The 13,032-nt window shown below is 39.1% G+C and overlaps 2 protein-coding genes across 2 annotated transcripts; one reads left to right on the forward strand and one right to left on the reverse strand.

Moving 5' to 3' along the window:
* Positions 1–1,355: 1,355 nt before the first annotated feature.
* Positions 1,356–3,675, reverse strand: ghrh (growth hormone releasing hormone). The gene is given in 6 exon segments (XM_018681526.2): positions 1,356–1,368; positions 1,457–1,582; positions 1,684–1,812; positions 2,371–2,475; positions 3,297–3,405; positions 3,635–3,675. Coding segments are annotated over 5 exon segments (453 nt in total). The 5' UTR covers positions 3,377–3,405; positions 3,635–3,675.
* Positions 3,676–4,539: 864 nt separating this feature from the next.
* cdk5rap1 (CDK5 regulatory subunit associated protein 1) lies at positions 4,540–13,014 on the forward strand. The gene is made up of 13 exons (XM_018681523.2): positions 4,540–5,093; positions 5,180–5,283; positions 5,368–5,402; positions 5,592–5,692; positions 5,773–5,983; positions 6,118–6,238; positions 9,782–10,009; positions 10,190–10,287; positions 10,409–10,464; positions 11,199–11,329; positions 11,442–11,591; positions 12,056–12,196; positions 12,834–13,014. The coding sequence occupies exons 1-13, from the start codon at positions 4,808–4,810 to the stop codon at positions 12,927–12,929; spliced, it is 1,758 nt and encodes a 585-aa protein (XP_018537039.1). The 5' UTR covers positions 4,540–4,807; the 3' UTR covers positions 12,930–13,014.
* Positions 13,015–13,032: the final 18 nt, after the last annotated feature.

The raw sequence follows: 13,032 nt of genomic DNA on the forward strand, positions 1-13,032 counted from the left end.
TAATAATCCTCCTTTTTATTGCCCATGAAATGTCAAATTATGAATTACTTTGTAATTTAATCTATTTATTCACAGATTACTAAATAAATTAATAACAAATGTATTATGATTATTAATTTGTTATGAATAAATTAAATGCTTTTATTACTAGTTACTATTTACATGACACTTGTGGTCTTCCATATAGCTCAATTCCCTCTTTTTGTTTTTCTAAAAGTGTGTCCTTGCTGAGATGTGGCAAAGGATAATCACAAAAGGATATCATACTAAAAAGACTAGGTGTGAAACATAGACACTTTTTTTTATTGTTTATGACCGTAACTTTTCATTTAGAGTGAAAATGTAATTTTGTCCAATAAGGTTATACAGCCTTGATGTTACTCCACAGGCCAGACATTTTGAATCATCATAGGAGGAAAGGCACAGGCCAGGTATAATTAATGACACAGTGATGGTATCATTTCATTTAAACATCTCATTAAACCAGACCAGTGAGCAAGTACACAGAACAGCAGCATCCTGAAAAGAACACAGCCATTATTAATGCTAATTTCACCTATTGTTTTCCTGCAAAGCCAAATTGTCTGCAATGAAGCAGCTTTGTTAGGGGTACCAGCCTAGCAGGTGTGACAAAAGAGTTAAAAAAGCTTGTATGTGTAAACATCTGTGTGTAGACAATATAAAAATAAAAGTTCTCATTATGCAGAGTGGCTCCTTTAAGAGTGTTACCTTACAGACATCATTGGATGATTATTACTGATGAAAGCAATTTAAAATCCTTAACATAGGGCTGTTTTTCATTTGGCAACTGAATAGGATCTCTTTCACTCAATCTAATCTCATCCTGTATGTTTTTTATTTAACATCTTAATTTGCTATATTAACTAGAGATGTCAAATAAATGTAGATGGTGTGGTGCTGTATTTTCCTCTGAAATGTGATGAAACAGATGTGTTATAGCATGAAATAGAAGCACTCAACTGAAGCTCAAATACCTAAAAAATGTATCTTTTACTTTCCACACTGGTTTTGAGATCTAGACTCTTGGAAAATTTAAACCAAGATTTCATTAATTATTCCTTATTGCTATGTCAGTGGCATCTTAAGCAAAAGTTACATGCTAATATTTATGTTGAAGTACACACAAGTTCAAGTTCCTCAGTGCTATTTTTAACACAGTCACAAGCTGAGTTGCAAGTTTTCTTCACAGCTTTTAATGGGAATAAAAAAGGACAGAATCATTATCATTTGTGAAGAACAGGTTGGAGGAAGTATAAGAAAACAAGCAGAGATGGTTATGAAAAGTGCAGCCATGGTGAGCACTGACAGCTTTCTGTTTGTCCAATCCACAAATCTCAACTCAGCAGTCTGTAAAGAGAAAAATCTTAGTGTGAGACTAATGTGTCATTATGATTGAGCTTCCAAGGATGTATTAGATTCGATGGTATTGATTTACCTTGGCCCCATGGCATTCCCATGCACTCCTCTGTATCTCTGATTTCTCTGGATGGATGTAAGATCTTCTTTATAGGTCCCTTCATAGATATCTGATTGACGCTTCATGTAGCTCTCACTTTGATCACTATGGAAAAAGCACCAACAATTCATATTACAATGTATTTCTATTGGTACCCTGAAAACACAGAGCATTGCTCTTGTTGGATTTGAATACATTAGAGTGACTTCGTCCCTTATGTACTACCAACCCCAGGCCGTTTGCCCATGATTGTCTGAAGGAACTTCCTGGCAGAGATTTGCCCCAGGACCTTCCTGTAACGGTTTGTAAAGATGGCATCAGCGTGACGTCCTGAGCTAAAATCAGAAAGTGGACAGTTTACATAAATTCAGTTATTACACAACAGCATTCTTGTTGTTTTATCTCTTATCTGTCTGGGCATGCTGTTGAAGGGAATTTACAATTGTGCAGCTTTAAGTTTCAGTTTACTAAAATGGAAAAAAATGCATATTTATCTAACACAAATGGTCTTTGAGATATCCTTTTCTGAGCTATTAACAGTTTTCTTTGGAACTTTTTTCAAGTGAATTAATGATCCCTGTAAAAACAGTTCACAGTGAGGTCTGTTAATTATCCTCAGTCTCTGAGGCACTTTGTTTGAAAGGACATGCTGCTGTTGAATACAGTGAAATATAAATTCAGCCTTAAATGTAAATGCTGTGTGCACCACAGAAGAAATTCCATTCACTTGTATTGTATTGTGGTGGAGGCAGAAGTCTCAAAAACAAAATTTCTCTGCATTGTATTGATATATATAAATTGAGAAAATGTGTTTTTTTTCTTTGTAATTGAAGTAAACTGACCCTTCAAGCCATACATTACATCAACCACTCAGTCCATATTAACATACTGACCGTAACTCTGCTTGCTCCATAGGAGGACTTGTGTCACCCTGCTGCTTCTCGGCTGGATTATTTATAGAGGATGTCATCAGGATGGAAGTATCCCTCTGGCCAAACCTGAGAAATATCCCCATTAACTTAATGAATGTAGTGTAGTGTAATGAACATTGCATTATAATATACCATGCTGATATTTAAATGTATTCAGTTTTTCACCAAAAACAGAAACTGATTTAATCATAACGCAGAGTTTTGATGATAGAGTTGGATTTTAATGTAAGAAAAGTATTGTCATTCTAATGTCAAAATCCTAAAAAAAAAAAAGTGACATATTTCACACAATAGAGTGTGATTAAGGTGCTGTGTAAATGTAACGCAAATGTGACCAGTTCAGACATCTTGACCCCTTTTAGCATAACAAGAGCAGAGGGCAAAGCTATGACATGCAAAATAGCCAGTGAAAGATTAAAAACATCATACACTACTAATACATGGACATGGCCATTCTTTTAGCCTTGACACTGGGTTCAAGTCATTATCTTTCAACCTTGACCTCACATCAGTGTTATTTTCTGTGTCTCGTTACACATGTTCATCTTTTGGTTGTATATATTAAGGTAACTGCATGTTTTTCATCTCTCTTGGTAAAGCTGTCAAACCATTTCAGCTGTTCTCTAAATCTTAGCAACATTTCATGATGCACATAATCTATGGAGTGCATTTAGAGTGGTGTTGTGATCTGTCAGTATTTGATTTTAAAAATCCTTTATTCAAGTAATAAACCTCCACACAATATTTCTTTCTTATCAATAGGCATCTGCAAATCACAACAGCTGAGCTGACCAGCCATTATCAATTTTAATAACTTTAAATACAGATAAAAAACAGTAATAATGGAGATAAGATGGAAAAATTTTAGTAAATCTGTCAGGACTTACCTAATGGATGGGTAGAGCGGGGAGCCTGACAAAGACATGACCAGGCAACAAAACAGCAGCAATGCAGCTTTCTCCATCATCACAGCTAGTCCTGGAGAAGAGTGGACAGCTAGAATAAATAAGAGGAGTAGAAATTACATTAAAAAAAATGCTGAAACCACAGTTTCCCTCAACCAGCCTTGTCGCTCTGCAGAAGGCACTGAACTTGCAGTCGGAGGAGATGTATGCTGTGATGGAAAATATCAACATCAAATTTAAGATGTTTAAAATGATCAAAGCACAGATATTACATATATATACATATACACAATACATTTACACTGTGTTGTTGGAGTTACCTAATTTTTTTATGTGAATTCTGAGCGTCCCTGCAGTTCCTCTTTATTTGGTGCCCTCCACTCTCATCATCACTCACTGCCAGGAAACACTGGACAAAAGGAACACTGGAACAGTACTGTGTGTTATCCCTGTATCCATGGTCAGTTTATACTGGACCTGTGGCTCCCAGTCACTCCCACATCACACATGATCACTCTCTCTCTTTCTCTCCTTGAGCTGAACTGTCTGCATGCTCTCTCTCTTTCTTTCTGACAATCTCTTACTTTCTCAAATAAAAATTCAAGTTTGCTTTATTGGCATAATGAAATACAGAAATGCCAACTGTATGGTACAAGAGTTACAATTTACAAGTATAACAATTAAGAATATAGGAACAAAATGATAACAAATTGTCAGTACATTACTACATAAATAATAATAAAATACACCTGCTTGTCGAAGAAATACAAAATTATTTATGGATCTACATTTCAGAGAATCTTGTCCATCCAATGGACCCTGGTGAGAAAAACAAACAAACAAACAAACAAACAAACAAGTAATCAAACAAATAGGAGAACCTTTAAAAGAATGCTACTGAATGCTACTCAATAAAAAAGCAACTCATGGAAACAACACATTACACTGCGTGTTGCTGCTCCAAAAATGTAAGTATTTTTGATTAAACAACCCCATGACACTTAAAAAAGAGAGATTATTGTTGCAGGGCTACATGTTGCATTGCTTTAAGGGTTTACATTGTGCACATCCTATATTTCGCCGCTGGTGCTGTGGATGGAGAGATAGCAAACATATGAGAAGTGTTTTTTATGATAAACAAACATTAGCGTATTCCGTTTCTGGGCCAACTTTAATGGGGTGAAGTCTACCTCCTGAAGCCCGAGACTAAGACAGAGATCTCACCGTTTCGACGGAACGGAGTTTTCAGTGAGGGTTGGTTTCAGACGGACCGCGAAGTTTGACGTACCAGAGACAACTTTGTCTAAAGGCGAGATACGAGATGATTCCATATTAATTACTTGCAGTAATTAATTACTGATACAGTAATTTATTCAACAAGGAAAACGTGGGACACATTATCATATGCTAGGCAGTACTACAACTGCTCACTACGTCGTTCACTTTGAGCTAAATCCTCCAAGTTGTGTTGTGTGTGCTATTGCTAGCTAAGCATGCAATACCTCAGGACTTTAAAACCCTCGTTTGCTATTCCCCAGTACCGGATACCTGTGAGGCGTATCCAACCCAGATATTGTTGTAATTTAGCTAACACCCGTGTCACCTCAAGAGAGAGGAGGACAACTGTGAACAAGTTCAAGACTCAGTTGGCCTCTGGTCCAAGTTTTCAGGATTTCATCAAAGGAGTTTCAGTTATTAGGACGCATGCTGCAGATGGAGAATACTCCGACACACATGGTTATCTTTCACAGGAGTTGGAGATGGGGAATTCAAGGAAAGGTTAGTCTGTTTCACTGAAAGCTATTGACGAAGTTCATTTAAATTGTTTGAGACAAATGCTAAGCTAGTATTTTGTTTTATTCCAGTGTATTTTGAAACCTATGGATGTCAAATGAATGTAAATGATACAGAGATAGCCTGGTCCATACTACAGAGGAGGGGATATGAACGCACTGTTGACTTAAATGAGGTACAGTAGAGCGCTATCTATATTTTACCATATTAATATAACTTATGTCAGCACAGTAAACTCAAGATGTCTTTGTGCTTACAGGCAGATGTTGTCCTTCTGGTTACATGCTCTATAAGGTATGGTAATGTTATAACTTGAAAGACTTAATAGACTCAGAATGTTACAGTGTGAGGAATAACCTAAATAGCTCCTTTTTTCATGCAGCAATTATATAAACTTTGTAAAATTGCCATTACAATATTTTCACACACTGACTAAATCAGGTGCACCAACTAATGGAGAGACTTCAACTCTTTCCTTAACAGAGAAAAAGCTGAACAGACAATTTGGAATAGACTACAACAGCTAACAGCTATGAAAAGGAAACGGTTGAAGACACACACACCAATGAAAATTGGGATCTTAGGTAAGTGAGTTCACCAATGTACTCGTATGTAATTATCTTACAGTGGCCACACAGAAATGATAATGGTTGTGTCTCTCCAGGTTGCATGGCAGAGAGGCTAAAAACTGATCTCTTGGAGCGGGAGAAATTGGTAGATGTGCTTGCTGGTCCAGATGCCTATCGGGATCTTCCCCACCTCTTGACTGTAGCTGATGGAGGTCAACAGGCGAGCAATGTGCTTTTGTCTTTAGAGGAGACATACGCTGACATCATGCCTGTCCACCATGCTCCTCAGGGATACAGTGCTTTTGTGTGAGTATGTGGATTTTTTTTTAGCAGAGCAAGGATGGTTTTGGAGGAAGTTATTTGCCTTCCACACACTCCTGTCAGTCCAGTTTTCTTTGTAATAGGAAACTGACGATTTTCTGTGTCTTTTGGCCCGGCAGTTCCATCATGCGAGGTTGTGACAACATGTGCAGTTACTGCATTGTTCCCTTCACCCGAGGCAGGGAGAGGAGTCGGCCTGTCAGCTCCATTCTTGAGGAAGTTCGTATGCTGTCTGACCAGGCAAGTTATAACCTCAACACTAAAATCAGTCCATTTCCTACACTTGCTTATAACAAGTAGACATGCACTGATAGCAATATTAGGACAGACATTCCACTGTTACTTTATCAGGAAAGTAACCTGAAAAAGAACTATGCGGATTGGGCCCTCTGAGATCTACAGACCTAACCAGGGTCTCTTCCTCCATTGTTTATCTTTCTCTGCACCAGAGCTCTGGTCATAAATTACGCTTTCACATTCCAGGATAACCTTGCACACAATCCTCTAATGTTTGAAACCATATGAAATCATTGTCTGGCCATTTTGTAAAGCAAAATCTGAATTTTCTATGATGTTGCTAAGCTAAGATAATAATGTGAGGAATTAATTCAAATATTTGCCATGGAACCATACTGCCATCTATTGACCATGTTGAAGCTTAACTAAAGAGGTTAGACACAATGTTTTTCAGGTATTGGAATCAAATGATTCTTCATGTCTTGTAATGCCACTCATTTATTACTAATGCTTAACACAATATATTCTTTTGCAGCTTTATCAGTTAATCAGCTTCATTGTATTAAGATTTGCAAGTAATGTGTTTTGATTCACGTTTGTATTAATGCATTGTCTTTCTTTAATTATTAGTGCCACCAAGTTATATCTCGTCTTATACAATGTCTTAATTGATCATGATGGAAGGCGAATATGCCATGTGCGCCCAAGTATTTCAGATTAATAATTTAGAGTTTATTAAGAGATCATATTTAGCTCTAACTAAGACAAAGAAAGTGAGGACAATGAACCATGATTGGCTGAGACCACTTCACTCTGCCTTTTAAACCTGACACTATCCTCAAAGAGAGTAAAAACTCTGTTTTGACCAGCACTTAAAGACTCCCTGCAGTCCAGAGGAGACACCATTCCAGATGACACACTGACAGGTCCTCAGGGTTTTAAGGCAGGTAAATCCCCGCAAAGGCTGTAGGACCGGACTGTGTAGAACCGAGAATCTTGAGGACCTGTGCAGAACAGAGGCAGAGGTGTACACAGACATCTTCAACACCTCTCTTTCACAGGAAACAGTCTCTCGCATCTTCAAATCATCTGTTATAGTGTCAGTCCCCAAAAAAGCAAATGCCACCACAATAAATGACTTCAGACCTGTGGCACTCACATCTGTAGCCATGAAGTGCCTGGAGAAGCTGGTCCTAAAACACATAAACTCTGTGGTACCAGACACAGTGGACCCCCTTCAGTTTGCCTACTGCTCAAATAGATCAGCGGACGATGCAGTGGCTCTGGCACATCACTACATCCTGCAACATCTGGACACTCACAACACCTATACACGGATCCTATTCCTGGACTACAGCTCCGCCTTCAACACTATCAGGCCAATGAAACTGGCAGACCTGGGAGTACCAACACCCACCTGTAACTGGATTTTAGACTTTCTTACAGACAGACCACAGGTGGTGTGAATGGAAAAGAAGGTCTCTGCCAAGATTGCAGTGACCACAGGGACCCCTCAAGGCTGTTGCCTAAGTTCAAAGCTCTTTGCACTTTAGACACATGACTGTACCTCCACCCAGGACAATAATGTCATCATTAAGTATGTAGATGATACGACCATCCTTGGACTCATCAGAGAGGGTGATGAGTCATCTTACAGGGACTTGGTTCACAAGATCGCCATCTAGGGAGATGACAACAATCTTGTATTTAACATAGACAAAACCAGAGAACTGAACTGTCCCCCTGCTGCAGCCACTCACCATCAAGGCAACCATGGTGGACTGACAGCCATAAGTTCCTGGGCCTTCACATCTGTGAGAGTCTCAGTTGGGCAAACAACACTGTAGCAACAGTGAAAAAGAGCTCAACAGTGGCTGCACTTCAATAGGATGCTGAAGAAGGCAGGACTCAAACGCCAGCCCCCCACCCAAGTCTATAGAGGACTTGTTGAAAGCATCCTCACCAGCGGCATCACAGTGTGATATGGCAACACCACCCTGGCTGAGAAGAAATCACTGCAGCGGGTCATAAAAACTGCAGAAAGGGTCATTGGCTCCAGTCTCCCCTCCATGGACACTATATACACCAAGTGCTGCCAGAGGAAAGCACAGAATATCCTCAGGGACAAACATCACCCAGCTCATGCTCTGTTTCAGTGGGTGGATTCAGGCTACAACCTGAGGTCAGCCTCAGGTCAGTGAGCATCTGTGCTCACAGGGCTCGCCTCCACAACAGCCTCCTTCCAGCCACCGTTAGACTAGTGGCACAGGACATCAAAGAGGGAAGGAACTACCTCACTCAACAAATCACTTAACACTAGTTTACAACCCAAACCAGAGGGTGGAATAAAAACTTGACATTCTGCTTTTGTACATATATTGCACATACTGTATGTACATATATTTTGTTTGTACATATTCTATTTTTTTTAGGCCTATGTTATGTTTGCCTGTTTTTTCGTGTTGTGCTATATAGTATTTTTTTATACTGTATCTCTTCTAATCTTATCTAATCTAATCTTTGGTTGAAATCAGTTCCAAGCTACGTAGCCACTCCCTGTGCACTTTACTTTTCTATGTTCCTTTGTTCTCTTTCCACCACATGCTCCGCAAGTAACTTATTCTTTTGTCTATACGTCAAGTTAAGCCAAAGCAACAAAAGTATCTGAATACATAGAACTTATTTTGATAATCCTGCGTTTTTATCCTGAAGATTTTTTACACTTTTTTTAGAGTCATCTGGCCAACACAGCCTCTTCTAAAGTTATCCAGGAAACGTTAAGCAGACTACGTGAGTAAGAGCGGCCCGCAGATTACACGACCGCCTGCAAAGAAACCAACTAACTAAGTTTGCCGAGACAGAAAGTCTATGAGTAACTAGGCAACTAAAAATGAACCGCTGAGACACTGGCAGAATCCGTCACCGTGTTAACTGGAGACACGGCCTCCGGGAGAATCCACCTGGATCCTGCGTTTCCATGGTTACCACTGCAACCTCAGCCGCCTGGATTCCAGCCAAGTCTGCAGCTGGAATTCACAGTAGGCCGGTCTTAACATTTTGCTCGTGACAAGGGTTGATGATAAAATAAGTAAACTTTAATTCCGCCATTGATGGACATCTCCAAATTCAGTACAAACACATTATTGTTACAGACTAAACCTATTTGCTTCCACCAGATCACTCTGCTCATTTTACCTGCTGGTAGTTCACCATGCTAGTTTGATCATCCTTACATTTCTATTTTTATTTCACATGTTTTCACTATATTCACCTAAGTAATCATTAAATTGTAAATACATATGTAGAACCAGCAGTTTTGTGTGTTTCTTTGCAATGGTGAGCCGGATCCCTGGATTGAGAAATCACGATCTTAGATATCAGACTGCTTAAAATTTAAGGTGTGGATATTAATGCGGAATATTGATATCAAAATTAATATTCCTGATTTCCATCCCAAAACTGGACGGTGGTGCACCATACAACGATTGGATTTTCCAATGATTATTTTGTGCATTTATGCAACACCTGTGTGGATGTTTTCTTCAGGGTGTGAGGGAGGTGACATTACTGGGTCAGAATGTGAACAGCTACAGAGACACATCAGAACAGTCCTGTGGCTCAGACCCAACCCAGCTCAGCCGGGGCTTTAAGACAGTGTACCGGACAAAACAGGGTGGTCTGCGCTTCTCTGATCTGCTGGACCGAGTGTCACGCATCGATCCTGACATGAGGATCAGATTCACCTCCCCTCATCCCAAGGATTTTCCAGATGAGGTACCTTTTTCAATAAAAATCACACAATCTCATTACAGTCCAATGTTGATTTCCAAATAGGTGTTTAACAAAACAAGGCTCATTTTCCAACAAAACCCTGAAAATTTCTGTGTATACTTACCATATTAACTTGGCTTGAATTGAGGCTTGCTGACCTGGTTTTTGTGTTGGTGTTCACAGGTTTTGCATCTGATCGCAGAGCGAGGAAACATTTGCAAGCAGATTCACCTTCCAGCACAGAGTGGGAGCAGTCAGGTCCTGAAAGCAATGCGCCGTGGGTAAGAGACCACCACACTTTTCCCAGACTCAAAGCAGTTCAGTTTCCACAAGTGTTTATTAAGTCTCCCAAAATGTCAATATGTGTTCTAATAACGTGTCTTTTCCTTCAAAAAATTATAGCTACACACGAGAGGCATACCTTGATCTTGTGAAAAACATCAAGAGAATCATCCCAGGTAGGTTATAGAAATCAAGTTTTTCCTTTAATTTGTCTCCCCTCTGTAGGTAAAACTATTGAGAAATACATTTAATTCACTCTGACTTTATAAAATGATAAAATTCCAGCTATCTTGCACTTGCACAAAGTAAAGAATCCTTACACTACTTTGAGTTGTCCTCAAGTTGCACAATGGAAAAGGCCCTGCAGATATTCTAACATATACAAAGTGAAAATGCTGTCTGCTTTGGTATAATCTTGAATAGCTGTGTAGTACAGTATGTGTTTTAGGATTGATTGATACGAATTCTCCATAAAATGGGCTCTTGTTTCATGAAAAAATACCTTATTTATCTAAATATATGCCAAAGCTATACTTGGACCTTCAAATGCCATTAGTATGGTAGTAAAACTGGAACAATGTGCCCGAATGCAACCCAGAAAAATCACTTAAAAGGAAATGACACTTCTTGATGAAAAACATTGCTGTCTCTGCAGAGAGACCGATCCATAAACATGAAAGAGAGTGAAAACCCCCCCACAATTTTTATAGCTTTTGTTGACAGACGTGCACACAAACACACATGGACATCTCCAAAATCACTAAACACCTTTTATATATTTTGAGCATTGCCTGAAATTTCATTTGTGGTTAGCCTGGCAGACTGGCATTCCTAGGGAGAGTGTGATATTTTACTGGGGAGTAGTTAGATTCACCCATAACAATAATGTGTATTTGTGTCTCTGTGTCAGAGGTGAGTCTCAGCAGCGACTTCATCTCAGGCTTCTGTGGTGAAACAGAGGACGACCACCAACAGACCCTGACTCTGATCAGAGAGGTGGGCTACAATGTGGGATTCCTTTTTGCCTACAGTATGAGAAAGGTGAGTATCTGTGGGTTCTTAATGTATATACCACCCAAAAATGTTTTGTCAAGTTTAGAATTAAATCCAAGCTGTTATTTTTAAAAGCTTAAATCCATATTGTCTTTCTCAGAAAACCCACGCCTACCATCGGCTACAGGATGACGTGCCAGCAGAGGTGAAGCAGCGGAGGCTGGAGGAGTGTATCAGTGTATTCAGGGAGGAAGCTGCAAGGGTCAACACTGCTCTCATCGGCAGCACAGAGCTTGTCCTGGTGGAGGGAGTGAGTACTGCACACAGGGCTCAACGCTGACTAATCAGCAACATTAGATTCACTCCTTAATAAATAGCTGTAGATATATTACAGCTACTACGTGTTTACCACCCTACTGTGAGTCTGTAGAAGATAAGTGGTTTAGAAAATGGACAGATATATACTATACCTATGTTTATTATTCCAAACAGCAGCAGAGGGCTAAACACTAGTTTCTGGATTGGATATTTTTATTTATTTACCTCCAAACAACATGATTGAAGACTGAGGCAGGATGATCAGTAGTTTCTGTGATTTCAACCACACTCTTGAGGAAGAGGGGGTCTCGTTTATTTCATATAGCATTACAGAAATTGAATTAGTTATTTGTAACACTGCTCACTACGGGTAAAAGTAGTCATTACCACTGTACTGGGTTACTGTAACCTGTTACCAGGCAACACTGCTCATCTCTGGGTTCCATTTTGATGCAGGAAAGTAAAAGATCTGCCGAGGACCTGTGCGGCAGAACTGATGGCAATATGAAAGTGATTTTCCCCAAAGAGGATGTTGCTGCTCAGGCTCCAGAATCCGACACTGCACCAATTAATGCTGGAGACTATGTGCTGGTGAAGGTAGGGTTTGGTTCATACAGATAGTACATCTTAAAAGAGTCAACACATTTTTGAATGCTCCTCAAAAAACTAGAGCCTGAAAGATATGATTGATATTAATGATCTATTAGTAGCACTAATCTTAGTAGTGCTGCCAGATAAGTAACAAGAAATTGCTGTCCTGGCATGCCTAAACTATTTTAGGACACTATTTTCTGCTAAAGATAGAACAATTTAGTTATTTCACCTGAGAGTTTTCTGTATCTCTTATTTCCTCTGTGTTCTTATCACTTGTTTAAATGACTCAGTAGTAAAATGGCGATATCATGATATCATCATATAATATTAAAATAATAAAATATAATAAAACCTTTACTGGGTTTTACCCTCAAAAACCCAGTAATGGCTAGGCTGAATTGAAATTATTTTTTACTTTGTCTGTTTGTTTTTTAAAACTCATGTTGTGCTGTGCCATATAAATCATAAAGGTAAGGTAAAAGATTACAGCATGAAACAAACTGATTTCTACCAGTCAGTGGAAGGATTGCATCATTTCAACAATCATTACAGTCCAGACAATTACAACATTATGTGGTACTTTCAGAGATTTCATTGTTCAATCATTAATTTTTAAAAATGTTTTCTGTCTTTCATGTAGATATTGTCAGCCAACTCGCAGAGCCTGAGAGGTCGAGCTCTCAGTCACAGCTCCCTGAGAGGCACAGACACAACCATGACTGAAACCTGCCCTTGACTGACACATATTGTACATATTGAACTACTTAACTGAAACCTGTTTGGATGATGTAAATTAAAACAATACTGTTGGTTTTACCACAGGCAGTGGTGCTTGATTG

This window comes from Lates calcarifer, linkage group LG12 (assembly GCF_001640805.2).
Source record: "Lates calcarifer isolate ASB-BC8 linkage group LG12, TLL_Latcal_v3, whole genome shotgun sequence".
In the NCBI taxonomy this organism is placed as follows: domain Eukaryota; kingdom Metazoa; phylum Chordata; class Actinopteri; family Centropomidae; genus Lates; species Lates calcarifer.